Source organism: Entelurus aequoreus, linkage group LG08 (assembly GCF_033978785.1).
Source record: "Entelurus aequoreus isolate RoL-2023_Sb linkage group LG08, RoL_Eaeq_v1.1, whole genome shotgun sequence".
NCBI classification, from domain to species: domain Eukaryota; kingdom Metazoa; phylum Chordata; class Actinopteri; order Syngnathiformes; family Syngnathidae; genus Entelurus; species Entelurus aequoreus.
In genome coordinates this window covers 44405091-44421718 of record NC_084738.1, presented here as the reverse complement: position 1 = coordinate 44421718, position 16628 = coordinate 44405091, and the positions used below count along the sequence as shown (strand labels likewise).

The window sequence follows — 16628 nt, the reverse complement described above, 5'->3', positions numbered from 1 at the left end:
GTGAGTTGCGGTCCAAAGACGGCGCCTGGGGCTAACTTTGGACACCAATTAGTTAAAATGTCCAAACTTTAAAAAATAACTTGCCTTTTTAATAGAACCTATTTGATCAATTGAATACACTTTTGGAGAGCACATTAAATGACACCTGGCGTCAAATAAAAAATAATGACATGACAATAAATGTCACCATCTTTCATCTTGGATTAGGAAAAGGAAACGAGAGGACTTCCCAAGTGAACCGCCAAAAGGCCGCCGTCCGCTGACATATGGCGGCATTGGTGAACCTCTTTTACGGCTCCGAGCGGAGCTGCGGTCTTGTGCCGACCGAGCCGCCTCCGCCGGGCGCACACACAGCCCCCGCATGTTTAGACACTATTATTATAGTGAGCAACGGTGCTCATGTTCCCTGAGTGTGAGCTCCGAGGTGCCGGTGCCATGTGTCGCCTTTTGACCAAACGAGCAAAGTTAGCGCGGGGCTAAGCGGCTAAGAGGGCATACCGCCGCCACATGCTAGCATAGGCGTTACTCCGGTGTGTCTCTGTGACCGACGTGACGCATTTACGCCTCGCAAACTGGTTACATATTTGACATTTTAGTAGGGGCAGCATTATTACAGACTGACGACGACGATAGGAACGAGGAGCTAACTAGCCTAGCTCGATTATATCAGTTAGCATAAGCTAGCACGCAACGAAACAACCAATACACTTGTTTTTATACCCTATTTTACTTGAGAAATAACCTCCAGCCATAGGCAATGATTTGTGTTGTTAAATTACAATAGGGTCGGTCACTCGTATTAGAATTAGAGTTTTTAAAAAGAAAAGGAAAGTACCTGAGCCAAGATACAGCAAAAAAGCCTTTGAGATTTTTTTGTGATTGGCCGACTTGGTTATGTCTGCCTGACTACAAAGAAGACGTCTTTTCCCATTGGTGGGCTGTCGCTAACCTACCCGGATACCAAAATCCAGCTCGACTCCATTCGTTGATGGCAAATGTTTTTCTGACGGGGATTATTTTGATTGGGCCTAACATTGTGGTCTGCCCAGTTACGAAACAGGTGATTTTATCTGGCGAATTCTGCATAGCAACAGCCTGGCCTGCAACAAACACCAAGAACAATGAAAAATAATAATGTTAATAATTTAGTAATGATAATATAATGCATAAAACATTGTTTTATTTGATACATATAACATGCTACTGAATCTTTATTCATACACACATCTTTCCAAAAACAATACCGTGTTTCATTTCACACATTTATTTTCAACAATACAAAAGTGACAAGAATCTTTCTCTGAGACAAAACAGTAGCATGAGAAACTTGACGTCTGCCTCCCCCTTGTGTTCATTCAAAGCCACTGCAGACAAACAGAAGAAGCACACTTTAAATTACAATACATTTAAAATGTAAAAAAAAATGTATATAACCGTCAAATATATATATAATTTTAAAAAAGTAGCTAAAAAGTTTAGGACATATCACTTTTTGAGGAATGGATGGATTAAAAGAAGCCTTATGTAATGTCTTATGTGCTTTTACATAGCACGTTTTACTAAGTAATGACCGAGTGAACTTTATCCCTACCTGACCATGTGAGCAATGTCCCAGTTGGTTTCAGAAGACAACGGTCCAATGATCTCGACACCCTCCTCTGTTACTATGGCAATTTCATACTGGAAAAGTTTGAAAATGTTTATTTTGCTGACAAAATACTTTGACAGTACTTGTGTGTGTTTCTCACCTTGTTGTAGGAGCGAGCATCTCTGTAGTAGAGCACTTTGAGGCAGCGCTCCACCAGCTCCCGTGCTTCCTGTTTGCTCAGCTCGCCCTTGTTCTCAATCGCCTCCCTCATTAGAGGCTACACACAAATATGTCAGATGTTAACGGAGCAAAAAAATTGTCTTTTGGAGGATGGATTATTCACCTGAGCCAAGTAGGCACCAAAGCCAGTTGCCACCATGGGGGCCTCGTAGGCCACGCCCAGCTTGTCCACGAAACCAAGGAAACTATGAAAAGACAAAATAGTCGACTGATGACGAATACATCAATTACTAAAGAAAACTGTTTTTCATTCGCTCCACCAGTAAAACATTTTTTAAATGGGGCGGTATAGCTCGGTTGGTAGAGCGGCCGTGCCAGCAACTTGAGGGTTGCAGGTTCGATCCCCGCTTCCGCCATCCTAGTCACTGCCGTCGTGTCCTTGGGCAAGACACTTCACCCACCTGCTCCCAGTGCCACCCACACTGGTTTAAATGTAACTTAGATATTGGGTTTCGCAATGTAAAGCGCTTTGAGTCACTTGAGAAAAAGCGCTATATAAATGTAATTCACTTCACTTCAAATGTTCATTATAGAAAGCATTAAAAAGACTTCACAGTAATCTACTTAGTCAAAAATAAAAACTTGCAATTTAATACTAATTACATTATCATCTAATTTAACTAATTGGCTGTGATCAGTGTGTAATTTCTGTGGACGCTGTGGGAAAAAACCCAAAATATTAGCAAATAACCGGTACAATATTTTTAGAATGACAAATTATCTTTTGTCTCACTGCTCGTTCATGTTAGAGTCCCCAAAATTATCCAAAAAGACCATACCGACTAAGTGTGCTACCCCAGATTCCTCCTGCTGTGTCTTCTTATTCTCTGGCAGACCAGCTACATATGATGTGTGTGAATAAGCAGCGTTACGATGCATACAGAGTTGTGACAAGCTACATTTACAGACAGCCCCATTACAATGTGTTTATGAGCAAGGGGGAATGGCAGGCCGTCACAAGTAAATTAATGTATGGCAGTGTTTCTCAATTAGTAGTGTAGCTGCTGACAGAAGCACATTGTATATATGTTATATAATTTCATTGTTGGTTAGAATAAATAAATACAATGTATAAATAAGTTCATATTTACATATAATGTGATTAAAATGTATTTTCTTTGGTAATTTAAATATGTTAACTTTATTTTTGTTACAAAACCCATGTAAATTGGAGAGGAACATATTTTTTGTTCCGGTTTGGTGACATTGTTGGGGGGACAATTAATATGTGACGGAATAAGCAGCAAGAGACAGCAAACATATGATGGAAGAGGTTAATGGAGTCTCGGCTTGAAAAGAAACTTTATTCCCTCTGAGTTTGTGAGGCCAATGAGGCATGATTCTTTCTGATATGTATGTGAAATCAATGTGTTTTATGTTATTGGATGTCAGACTAATTGTAAGTTCTGTTTTTCTTATTTATTAGTTCTGACGGCATTATTTTGGCATTGTGTTGGCATCGTTGTTACGAGAAGAAGGCGTGGCTGAAATAAATGTCTGTGTGAGAAAAACGAACAACTTGAGCATTGATTAATACCTCGGAGGGAGTAACAAGTGGGGTGTGGCATGAGAGGCAATAGCCTATATCTTGACATGTACAAAAACATTCTCTTTAGAGGGGGTGTGAAAAAATTATCTGCTCTAGAAAAATTTCACTGTGAGCAAGTTCCAAACAGCCCGTTTAATGCAGTGCTTCTTAGCGGGGCGGGCACCCAACGCTGTGAGGTTCATATACAGAGAGTAATAAACATTAACTTCAGCGGAGGCGTGAAAATCACGTTGTCCCTTAGGGGGGTGTGACAGAAAATAATTAAGAACCACTGACATTGGGGAACTAATTTTTCATAGAAATGATCCCTTTGGTCTCACATTTTATGTCAACTAGGCATGTAACAAGGTGATAAACCACGGTAAACTATTGACGGTTAGTATTACTGCTTTAAATTAAAATGATAAAAATGTGATTGATAAAACTGATAAAATTGCAGAGATGGTTATACTGCTAATTAACTGGAGAAGCAAGCAAGCGCTAGATAGCTTAAGTGGTAACATGAATGCAAGTGTCATTAATGTATTTCCCTATTAAGAACATTATCTGTGCATTTTAAATAGTAAATCCTGCTAGTAAGAGGCGGTTAACAATGCAGGTAATCGGGACACCATCTATTCAGTTTATGAAGCCCTATAAACCAACACCGTTTTCTGTACATTATGCAGGTATGTCATATAGCATTTTGGTCATTGTAAGTGTTACCGTAACTATAGCAACGGTAGCGTTCATTGCTATGCATTGTAAACAACAGAGAGTACTTTCTGTGTCTGCTACCACTGTCAGATGACTTCATGTAGCACTATTGCTAAACGCTTCAAAATAACAGCAAATAACAGTGACTTACAATGTCTGCTCTCATCGTAGGGCTCAACAATTATGGCAAAAATATTAGTCACGATTATTTGGATTGATATTGTAATCACAATTAATAACACCATTATTCATTAATTTGAAAATATGAGTATTGTACCGCCAAAACTCAACTTTGTTTAAAAAAACGGATATAAATTAATAACGAATAAACCACAGCAAGTAAAATAATAGCAGTAATAATAAATATAAATAGCAATATAAAAATAATATTTCGTTTTTCCGTTTAAAGTATTTTAAATTCAGTTTTTTACCTTTTACACTTATTTTACCACCATAGAGTGTGTGCTTTTGTGTCAAATTATATTTAATACACAGAGAGCACTTTAATACACATCAAATGCAAAAATCCCCACATTTATTGGTGCATTACAGCTTTGGACAATTTTGACCAGTATTTTAGGTCAAAGCATAATTGTGTAAATGTATCAATGGCCCCGGTTACACTGCACATTAAATTTGATTTTTTTGCCCTCAAGTGACACATCTGATTTTTTTTGCTAAACGCTCCAAAGTGCTTCAAACCTGATCTTTTGGCATCAGATTCAGGCCACATCAGGAGGTAGTACTGAATCCGATTGGAATCTGATCTTTTCAAATGTGACTTCAGTCTAAACGCAATGCAACCTGAGTGCGACCTGAATGTGATGTTTTTCGTCAGCGAGCTATGTCATTCGTGTGCGCCAGAAAGACGCAGTCGCCAGCGAAAATAAATATTTCATCAAATTTCAGTTTCTGTTTAAAACGACCAAATTTTCGGTGCATCACTAGTCAATAGTGCGCAAATAATAGACTATGTAATAAATAAATATATATTTTGATTCCGAGGGAATAGCGATTGTTAAAAGACTTACATGTGAGTTGAAAAATAAAGCTCCCGTAGATCCAAGCTGACGTCTGTCTCCTCTACTTGACAGCCATAAAACGATAACAACCCTCCCAAATATATTACACTTTATACATTATATTACTTTCATTCACCTTAAAAAAAACCCACTCATTTTTAAGGTGTTGCGACTTTTATTTTATTTTGTAGTAGTAGTGACTTCCTCTCGATCAACTTCCTTTGTTTTCACTTTATTGAAGTATGCATGCAAGTGACGTCGAGGGCGCATTGGGGTCTGTACGCGTTTACACTGGAGTCTGATAAAAATCACATTTTACTTGCAGCGTAAACAGTGAGCTAGATAAAACTCAGCTCTAAAAAAAAAATCCCACTTGGGCCACTTTGACCTGCAGTGTAAACGTAGTCAATAAGTGTTTTAAGTACATTATGCTTGTGTAAAGTACTTATTTTGTTAGTGCGGTCCGACCCCGCAATTATTGTGAAGGGAGAAATTGTGCTGTGCTGTTGTCAACTTTACAAGTAAGGAGACAATTTGAAGTTGTAAAAAAAATAAAGCGCACCTCTCAAGTTGCGACTGCCATTTGTAAATTGATCTTACATCGATGATGTTGTTCACAATAATACGAGCAGATTAGATGTGTTGTGTTGTGATTGTTCTTGCTAGCTTTAGCTTCTTAGTTTACTCGCTGTTTCAAGGGGCCGTCTCCACATTGTTTAGTTCAAGATGAGGCGGTTTTGTGTGTCGGGAATAAATGAGCGTTATTTTCCCCAACAAATTTGTATTCTCCTCACAATGACAGCATTTCACTTACGGTACATTTATGTACATTTCCCGGATATTCTGCGTTGAACAGCGGATTTCGTTTCATTGGTCAAATATGTGACTCCGTCAGCGGTAATGTAAATGCGGAAATCAATTCATTGACTTCCCTTTTTTTGTTGAATTTAGTGATTAGGCATACTAGCAGTGTCTCAACTATGGAGATCCCAAACTCCTAATAGAAGTGCTCTGTTTTCAATAATTCGCTCCACATCTGTTTCACCGTCACAATCTCCGGAATTTGCATGCACGTGGCGCGGTCCATGAATAGTTTTTTTTCGATTATTATATTTTCATGATCGTGATAAAGCCATAATCGAAATGAATATTAAAATTTGATTAACTGTCTAGCCTTATCACCTGTATAGCATGTTTGAAATAAACTCATGACCATAACCAAATGGAATAGTCTTTGACGAGGAAGTACTGATCACTGTGTGCGCACAGAGCTGTGTGTGTCGCTTCCTCCTGCGCCATGCAGAGCGGGCAGCCCCACTCCTCCGAGTTCACGCACTCAGGCGGACTTGGCCTTCCCAACACGGAAGAAAGAATATCTTGGCACAAACAAACTGCACTGCGCGCTAGTAACTACGTCGGTCGAAGGTATATTGAACAACAAATCAATGATAGAAGTGACAAACTTGCCATTCAAATAATACCCCGTTTGTTGACAAGAACATACAGCAATGAAAGCACATTTAATCTATTTATCGGTACTAAGCAGAGGTAACACAAACCAGTGAAAGATTAAAAAGAGCTGCCACCAGAGCCAACAAACTGCAGCTGCCAACCTGCTAAGCTAACATCTCAAGCTGGACTCGCTGACGTCTCACGCAACTAGGCAACAGACACTGCCTTTTATAAGACAGTGTCTGCAGTCTGTCATATGACCGCATAATGCCAGATATTTAAAGTTTTTTAAGTAACGCAATACTTACTTTCCATAGTAATTAATTACATTTATTAAAGAGTAATTCAATCACATTTTTGTTGAAGTAATGAGTAACTGTAGTTTTTAGAACACAACCTGTCACACAGCATCATGAAGCAGTAGGCCTGTTGGTGTTACTGGCTAACATCTTTGTGTGTGTATCCTATAATAATCTTTACCTATGAAAACACCATTGTTAAAAGGTCAATTATTTTCATGTTGCTGCTGATGTTTAAACATGTCCTCTCACACCAAGGCACTTTATTTTACATTTTGTTATTTTACATTTTTGTTAGCTGAATAATTGAGCATAGCTAAATGTTTTTAAAGAATAGTGGAGATTATATTTGAGTTTTATTTTATTATTTTCAAGGCTTTTTCTTTTTTATTATTTCAAAACCCCTCTTAAGTTGGGATCCTATTATATAAAACCTACTTTTCTTAATTGTTGGTACCTGTTTTTGTGAATATGGGATCCCCATCAGTCCCCAAATTTTGTTAATCAAGGCATGGTGGAGATATTTAGTTATGTCAACGGATATTTCCATTTATGGGTTGATTTATGGGCTTTATCGGGATAGGAGTTAAGATTTATATCACCCAGCCCTACACTTGTGTTACCAAGAGTGCTATCACAGTTTAGAGATGTTCTTCGTTTAACTGAACAATACAGTAGGCCTTATGATAGCATTGTGTTTATATGTATGAGTGCACATGTGTACCTTGTTTGAGTGTTAATAATGAAATGGTGATATTGAAGACATTTTATAATGCTACTAAATGTTTTTTGTGCTACAATTTTTTTTCATTTAGTAGCACCGGTGCTACAAGTGAAAAAGCTAAGCATACAGCCCTGGAAAAGTAGTTCTTACAATAACAATGTTGCTACAGCTTGGTTCATATGCATGTCTCGAAATGTAAATTGAGCATCGATGGCAGGCCACACGCTATAAAGTAAATACAACTAAGTTGACTTTCTTGAAGGCAAATTGATTACTGGAAACCAAGACTCTTATCAAAATAAAAAAACGTCAGGGCTCATTTGGATCACCTCTCCCCGTTGTAGAAGCCGCCGATGACCACAGTGTTCCACAAAGGGTTCATCTTGCTGCGGCGGTTGTACATGACTCTGGTGAGCCAGGAGTGGACCGCCTTGGGACTGTAGCTGTGACCGTCCCCCAGCAGCTCCTCGTCAATGCTGTTTTCAGGAAAAACAGCATTACCACTTTTGTGACTTTGCTCGCTCAACTTTCAGGATTTGCCACGCTTACACCATCTGCTCAATGATATGCTTGAGGTGCTGGTAGTCGGCGTAGTCTCCTGAAGCGCCCAGGATGGTGCTGTTGTTCACCTGAAACACCAAACACACAAGCTGACGCGTCCGTCGCCGTCCACACCAACGCCACACATCTCGAGACTTTCACCTTCATGAGGCGGGAAATGTTGCGGAATCTTGCCAATGACCCATACGACCCCAGCATGTCAGCAGCCAGGATTACACCACCTTTGAACTTCAGTCCTAAAACTGACGTTCCAGTAACCATGGGGGTCCTGGGGAGAAAGAAATATTGTCTTCCAGCTGTACCACCAAGTAGGAACATACCCAACTCAAATTGGTTATAATATACATTATTAAGTTTCAAATCATACATTAAAAGACACTGGCCTCTGTGTAAATGTAACTTTGTAGTCTATTTAACATTAGCTGGCTAATCCATAGCACAGAAATTACAGAATACATAATTAATATTTTAAAGATTCCTTTATTTTAATATTGAAGTTCTACACAACAAATGTATCGTTTTAGAGACTTAAAAATTTGATGTAGAGTCTTCCATGAGCTGAAAATTAGCAGTTAGCTTAGCAGCAGTTAGCCGCGTCACTTCATGATGATACAGCAGCGGCGCTCGAACTGAAACTGGGAACTAAAATTGCGCCCCAAAGGCGACAAGAGAGGGCGAATTCAGAAGCACTCACAATGTGTGTCGAACGGGACCACATCCTGCGCCCGGTCCAATGCTGCTGCTGCCAGGGAAGGAATAAAACTGGCCCGGTTTTGGTCCATTCTCCCAAAGATTTAGCCTTAAACTGCTGCCGTCCATGTTGAATGTTTTCCGGAAGTGACGTCATGGCTCCATTTTGTTGGTTTTAAGACGACTCAGTGTCGCCGTCTACTGTTAGAATGAAGCTACAGCTATTAATTATGTGCAGTTTGTGTCGTAAATTATGAAGGTTTAATGTCTTTTTGCACTGAATTTGTGTAACTGAATTTTTTTGTAATTGAATTTTGTAAATTACATTTTTTACAACAACAAATTAATTGAATAAAAATGTGTGCGCAAACTTTTGTGTGTTTAAAAATTCAGTTTGGTAAAATATTGTTTCAAACTGTGTAAGCCAGTGCAGAAAAATGTGTTGCTTCCAGTAAAGTCGGACTGAAAGCAATCAATTCTGCCTCAGAACCAGCCAACGAGATGTGAAATGTGTAGTTCCGTGACACACATATTGAGAATGTGACAATATTTCTACACTGAATTTTTACACACTGAATTTTAAAACACTATGATTTTAAATACAAATTTAGCTTAAGAACATTTATTCAATGAATGCATCAAAAATTAAAGCGCAAAAAAAAATCAGTTACATAAATTCAATGTCCAAAAAAAGCTGATAAAAAAACAATTAAACTCCATACATAGAGATACAAGTATAACATGTATGCAAGATGTATGATAGATTTAGCTTTTGTCTCATAAATGTTTTAGTATTTTTAGAACGGTTTTCTAATTCTTACGTTATCATTAAATTTAATATATACCTGCTTTTGCCACTACGGTCTTGTTTAGTATACTGCAAATGGAATTGCTGCTATTAGAACCTGAAATTACCTAAGGCCACACCCAAGGCACTTTTACTTAAATAGCGCATACAACAAAACAAAGCACGTAACTAAAATAACATACAGTACGAATAAAAGATTAAAAAATAAAAGGTATCTAAAAAATCTAATCCGAGAAGCTAAACCCATTTCTGCTTAACTGCTATTTGTCATTGTGTGGGTTGCCATGGTGATTTTCACCACAAGCATTCATCACAAACACTTTATTCAAACTCTTTTATTGGACGCCTTGAAATGACATGAATTGTTATCTTCACCAACACTGGACGATGATGATGATGATGATGTAACAAAGAGAGGATTATCTCATTAACGGAGTCGTTATGAAAAAAAGCACTAAGGTTTGGCATCAGTGTGTATGATGACGAGGAGGATGTAAAATTACAGGAGGACACAGTCAGAGGAGTCTTTCTCTCTTCTCCTGGCCCCTCCTGGCTGTGACGCTGCCTGACCGCTGACCTACAAGCACAACAGAATGTCAGCATGGCGACGAAGTCTGACTTTTTATATTTCAGCCAATTGTTGCCGTAGTTACCTGAGGGGCTGCCTGTTGGGGGCCTTGCTGCTGATACTCTTCCTGCTGGAGCTGCCGGGCCAACTCCAGGTCACTTAGGGGCCCTGAAGCCCCGCCTTCTTGCTGCAGAGACACGGCCACTAGGTAGTCCTAACACACACACACAGTTAGAAACCGCCATTAAAAAAGACCTCACAGGAGTCCTGCCGACATGGCACCTGGTCAATCTGCCTCTGCTGGTCACATGGCGGCAGCTTGGCGGGTGGCGAACCTCTCTGAGGGGGATGACACAGCCGGAAGTGTGAGTCACAGAAGTTTCCGTCTCCTTCGACATTGTGCAGAGACTCCCACACCAAGGTCTCCTCCCGCAGGAAGCCCTGATCCGTCACCAACAGGTATAAGTGACCCTGGGGGTGCAGCAGGATGACAGCATGCACGTCAATTTACTCTGTGGGTGTGTGTGTGTGTGTGTGTGTGTGTGTGTATGTCTGTGTCTGTCCCACCTTGTGTTTGATCATAGTACTGAAGTGGTTATTCCTGAAGAAGACGCACATCTCTCCTTCTTTGGCCACTGCATTGAGCTCACACAGGCCATGATAAGACAGCTGCGTCGCCGTCGTCTCCAGGAAGTGCTCTGCCGCTAGCCCTGCACACGCGCACACGGCATGAAAACAGCGACTGAAAACCACAACCTGAGCAGGTGTGAGTGTTAGACCTTCGCTGACTTGACTGCTGTCACTCGAGTGTTTATAGTCAATGATCTTCTCCACCAGCTGGTTGTAACTCAGTTTTCCCACAGCTGAGGCCATCTCTGGACTCTACACACACACACACACAGACAGTACTCAAGGCTGCCGTAATGGGGGCGCTCACAAGTCATCTGGATCAGAGTCAAGTATAAAGACAGTATAGCCAACTTGGTTTCAAACGATCTCCTCAATGATTGGTCAAAAGGCACTCATGTGACTACAGGGTGCCATGAATGCTACTAACTTTGAGCTGATTGTATGTGTTTGCAGCGCTTTACAAGTTTTTCGACATGTATAAATGCCTTGTTGTGCAGCATGGGGCTGCTCCACCCACGAGAATTGTGGAAAGTTTTACATTGTTATCCCCACAACCAAGAAAGACGACATATGGGAAGTGAAGGTCCGCGAACAACACTGGAGAGCCACCAATTACAGCGTCTTGTGCCAGGTGAACACACTATACGACGGTTTTGTGTAAGAGAGAACACACAGAAGCTAATACAAATAATAACAGAGGAAATTAACAAATTAAATTGTTTGACAAATATAAACTATTTTTAAATCTCAGTAAAACTAAAATACTGCAATTTGGTAACAGTAGAAGAGAAAGTCAAACACAAATAAACGGCCATTGAAAGAGTATAAGAGACCACATTTTGGGTGTAATAATCCATCCATCAATTTTCTACCGCTTGTCCCTTTTTGGGGTTGCGGGGGGTGCTGGAGCCTATCTCAGCTGCATTCGGGCAGTAGGCGGGGTACATACACCCTGAGATAGAATTATCTGGAAATCTCATGAATAAATGTACAAGATAAATTGGCAAAAAATATGTTCATAATCAATAAAGCAAAATATGTTATGGACTTAAAATCACTCCATATTCAGTGCTGCTCGTTAGTGTTACCCGATCTTGAGGTATTGTGCAGAAATATTGGCAAATAACTACAAAAGTACACTTATTCACTGAGCATGTTACGGAAAATAAATATCAGTTAGAATAATACATAATGCGTGATATATACAGCGATCACAAATACTTTGGAGGCAGCCACCATAGTTGACAAACTTCACACAAAAGTCACAATTTCTCTGTGATTGTTGGTCAAAAGCTAGTGAAGATTTTGGCAAAATAAGGGTAATAATTTTTTTTAAAGTCGTTCTGTGTATTTTGTCTGCGTTTATTGCACCGTCGGTTGTGTGTGAGACTTCCTGCTGGTCACGAAACACTGCAGGAATGTAGCAGCAGAGTGCGTCAAGTACGGCTGCAAAATTAGACCTTCACGAAAAAAAAATCAGGTTTTATTCGAAGTTTATGAGCTGCAGTATGTTTAAAACTATAAATAGACATATTATTATGGGGGTTTTTTTTGTCAGGAAAAACTAACGTCATAACGACAGCAATTGCATGCATCCCGAGCACAGCTGCATACGTCCTTGGTAGCAGTCACGGCGCTTGTTTAGTTGGCCATACCCTCTTTATACGTGAGTCTGATCTGGATGATTGGCAGGCAGTGGGCGTGTCACCTGAGGATCCACCAACCAGCCGTGGTACAGTGGGATGTCCAGCAGGTCGAACACTATGCACTCGGGTGTGTACTCGAAATCCGTCACGCCCGTGAAGCGAACGTTCACGTCAAGACCCGTTGACAGTTTTGGCAGCACTGCCATAGCGTCACTCATGTTCTGACACACACACACACACACACTGACTTTGTGAACATCTTTTGCAGAAAGCGTGTGTGTGCGTGCATGTGTGCATACTTGTTGAAAGTTGAGCTCCACGCCTTGTGTCTTTTCTCTCGGTGTAACTGACAGCACACACTCACCTGCAAAGCGTACATACAGGCGAGGTGACTTACAGTGTCATCATCAGCTGATTGGCTATGACATTACCCAAGTGAGCCATCAGGTCTTCCGTGGTGACCACTTCAGTGTGAGCAGGAAGCTTGGCCTACACACGAAGACACACACACACTTATACAAAAAGAATATCGCTTTTGTGGTGTTGTGTTACCTTCCAACGCAGGAAGAGAATGTTCATTATGGCCAGCAGAGGGCAGGGTCCGTTCTCGCTCTGAGTAATGATGGGTGTCTTTTTCTCCTTCCACGTGATCCACTTCACCAAGTAATATGCCGGTGTAGACGCGCTGGTCTCTGAGGACGTGGCGGTGGCAGTGGCCGTGGCGGCGGCAGGGGCCGTCGTGGTGGCAGGGGCCGTCGTGGTGGCAGGGGCCGTCGTGGTGGCAGTGCCCCCTTTGGACAGGTTGAAAAAAGTCACAAACTGGAAGCCTACTGTTTATTATCTTTGCCATGATGTTGTCACCTGTCAGCTCGTCCTCCTTCAGGCTGGCCACCTCATTGGACGGAGAGCAGCCCTCTGCCCCCAAGGCGGAGTAGGACGAGGACAAGATGTCGTCCGCCTCCTGGCAGTTTCCAGCAGCCGCCAGGCCGTCGGACATATCCAGACTGGGAATGGAGAAGGATGCTGAGTCGCTGGACTCTCGCAGCTCATCTGAACTGTCGGCCGTCGCCACAGAAGAACTTTCCAACACGTCCGCGTCCTGACCTGCAGGCAGACAATATGTTTGTCGCTGAAACATGACAAAGATGGTGTTACCATTGTAACAAGTTGTTCTCACCTAGCGCTCCTTCTGTAGCCACGACCTCTTGTAGATCTCCTTCCGTGTCGTTGACATGTGTCAGTTTATTTTGTGTCAACTCTACTGGGTCGGCCCCCTCCTGTAGAATACTGACGGGGGCGCTGCTCGTGAGGGGTGCCTTGACCTCTGACCCTTCTGTGGTTGTGGTTACAGTAAGTTCTGTGGAAACGTGCGTCGCAGCGGGGGACGAGACAGACTGGGACATGCTGGGACGACGAAAATGATGTTGAGCAGTTACTCAGGAATCGGTCTCATGAGACTGTCCACTCAGTCCTCAGACTTGTGAGCAGGACTTATGTTGAGGCCAACAAATGAAGATCCAACATCACACGGACGATCTCCACCCGTCTGCCTTCTGTCAGAACACTCATGAAGAACACTCAAAACTTTCACTTGCGGCCGTCACAGTCCTTAAGAAAAAACATTAATTAATAACCGACATTTGTAATGTTGTTCACTGAAAAACATCTTGGATGTAGTTATGACCATGACAAACTGTTAGCAAGCTCTGCTAAGGTGCACTTTGCTAGCTGGAGGAGAAAGCTTCTTTCCCAAGACTTTCCCGGTACAACTAGACCCAAACTTTAGGTAACAATGTTGTACAACCATGACGTCCTTACCGAGAACTTTTCACCCAGACGAAGAAAGTCACCTCTTTTGAGTGGAACAAAGCTGCTCCAGACCAAAGTCAGCCGCTAATGACTTAACAGAGCCATTGCTTGGCAAGTCCCAACCTCACAGAACCAAGCGGCTTCGGTAAGACAGTCGACACCACCCCGGCTCAACAATAAGCAGCTTTGTCCGGCAACAACCCCCCAGTTTGCCAAGCCGCACTAGCTTTACATGCTAACACAGCAAACTAAGCTAGCCAGGTTAGCTGCTGAGCTGGCGTTCACTTCCTGTTTACAGCCAAGGCCACACCTACCCCACCAGACAGTAACGTCATCACGTCTCAACGTCAAAGGCTAACTAGTTAGCTTCTTCAAAGACATAAAAACATCAAAATTACGACCCGTTACTCTAACTAACGCGCCTGGTTGGTAACCCGACGTGACAACCAAACACACTCACATTCAAAATGATAGTATTCTAAACATAAAGGCAAATTAGTAGCATTTAGGTTTATTTTTGCTTGCTTCGCTTCAAAGTAGGACACACGTGAAATAGCTTTAACGTCGCTGGCATGCTAACGATCACTGTCAATAATTCAGTTAGTTACATCTAAATACAGCTGAGCAGCGATGTTTAGATTTAGATTGAGATTACCTTTTTACTTCCGACACGCTTCGATGTTTGTTGACAGTTCCTCGGGTGGGCGGAGCTAGCCCTGTCAACCCTTTAAGCATCGTCGATGACAAACTTGTAGTCTCACGAGGTGATAAATATTTTTTTTGGACTAAAAAGGACATCAATTAGGTTTATTAGCGGGAAACAGTTCAAGTCAAGACATGAGTCTGACTTAGCAGCATGGGGCAACTCAGACACGACACGAAGTGCGTTGTTTTCTCCGACTGTCAGCGAGATAATATCACTTAAACACATTAGTAATATTAGGTATTAGATTAGCATAGCAGGTGAATGATGTGATTAATTATAACATTATTGTGAAGGTCTCGACAGGAAGTGGCATTTTATTTAGCATAGCTACGTCACAAACTGGCGCGTTTGAGGTAGTTTGTGTAACGTTCTACTGAAGTTAGGACAATTCAGACTTTAGCACAGCAATATTATATCTCAATTGTTTGTAAATGTTGCAGTTTATAAATAAAGGTTTATAAAATAAAATAAAACAAGTAGGACACACTTCCGCCTTCTTCGGATGACAGGTCAGTTATACTGTCCCTTAGCGGCCGAGTGGGTGCACTGCTGCTGTCAAATAAGTAATAAAATACATATCTGTGTTCATTTCCATGCAAAGGCAGGGCAGTTCTTCTTGCACAATATTAATAATTGGTTTAAAGAGAAGCCAAGCACTGTGCAAATTGTTTATTTTCAGCATCTACAGCAGACCAAACAGGTGGAGAATGTGTTCACAGCAGAGATAAGTGACAATTCAGCAGATGTTTTCCAAACAATGGAGGTTCATTTATGTCTTTATCACAAAAGCCTTTTTTGGACACAGAATTTATGCAAATCAACTGTTTGCGTTTGAATGTCGTTAAATAAAAAAATTTACGCAAAAAAAGAAAAAAAAAAGAAAAAACTTTAGCACAACAAGGTTGCTAGTGACCACTTTACGCTTCATAATTTTTTTTATTTTTTTTAAAATAAGATGGTTTTATCCCTGCAATGAGGTGGCGACTTGTCCAGGGTCTACCCTAACCTGACTCTCGCCAAATCCTTGTGTTTGGCGAGGGTTAGGTTGGTGTACCCGTCCCTAGGACCCTGGGATAGGCTCCAGTCATCCCCTGCGACCCCGATAGGGACGAGCGGTAGAAGAATTGATTAACGTGGACCCCGACGAGTTGAAAAACGTATTCGGGTGTTACCATTTAGTGGTCAATTGTACGGAATATGTACTGTACTGTGTAAACTGTACTGTTTCATATAATGTATTCTCTTTCTTTGCAATCTACTAATAAAAGTTGCAATCAATCAATGGATGGATGGACTTTGTAGAGCATTCACGTAATGCTCTCTTAGTATATTGTACCTTGGCAGCCACCGTATTTGTTATTGTGTACTGCGCATGCGCAAGCCGGTTCTTTTCTATATATGCTGTGAGATCAACCAGTACGACTGACAGCTGTACCAGCGAGTTGAGAATAAACACCATCACTCTATAAAGTATTTCCCTCCGTCTGGTCATTCAACAAACAAGAAGCAGACAAAGGATATAAGAATCTGCATTGATCCCAGAGACCTCAACACAGCTTTAAAGCGCCCCCATCATCCGATGCGTACAGTTGAGGAGGTGGCATCACAAATGGCGAACGCAACATTGTTCTCCGTTTTAG

The 16628-nt window shown here is 41.3% G+C and overlaps 2 protein-coding genes across 7 annotated transcripts; both read right to left on the bottom strand.

The window, feature by feature from the left end:
- Positions 1 to 1248: 1248 nt before the first annotated feature.
- psmb4 (proteasome 20S subunit beta 4) lies at positions 1249 to 8983 on the bottom strand. Its single transcript, XM_062056567.1, has 8 exons — positions 8826 to 8983; positions 8273 to 8399; positions 8120 to 8199; positions 7900 to 8046; positions 1932 to 2013; positions 1749 to 1865; positions 1592 to 1680; positions 1249 to 1364 (listed from the first exon to the last, which is right to left on the bottom strand). The coding sequence occupies exons 1-8, from the start codon at positions 8948 to 8950 to the stop codon at positions 1352 to 1354; spliced, it is 780 nt and encodes a 259-aa protein (XP_061912551.1). The 5' UTR covers positions 8951 to 8983; the 3' UTR covers positions 1249 to 1351.
- Positions 8984 to 9947: 964 nt separating this feature from the next.
- Positions 9948 to 15067, bottom strand: mindy1 (MINDY lysine 48 deubiquitinase 1). Of its 6 annotated transcripts, none has more exons than XM_062056554.1 (12): positions 14938 to 15067; positions 13651 to 14081; positions 13335 to 13577; positions 13026 to 13264; positions 12905 to 12962; positions 12773 to 12837; positions 12536 to 12694; positions 10977 to 11079; positions 10765 to 10907; positions 10480 to 10668; positions 10283 to 10411; positions 9948 to 10206 (listed from the first exon to the last, which is right to left on the bottom strand). In XM_062056554.1, exons 2-12 carry the CDS (start codon positions 13874 to 13876, stop codon positions 10129 to 10131), a joined length of 1632 nt encoding a protein of 543 aa, XP_061912538.1. In that variant the 5' UTR covers positions 13877 to 14081; positions 14938 to 15067; the 3' UTR covers positions 9948 to 10128. The 6 variants fall into 6 exon arrangements, with proteins under 6 accessions (XP_061912538.1, XP_061912542.1, XP_061912540.1 ...); XM_062056558.1 differs by having other exon boundaries at positions 13651 to 14023; positions 14938 to 15053; XM_062056556.1 differs by having other exon boundaries at positions 13651 to 14026; positions 14938 to 15036.
- Between the last annotated feature and the right edge of the window lie 1561 nt (positions 15068 to 16628).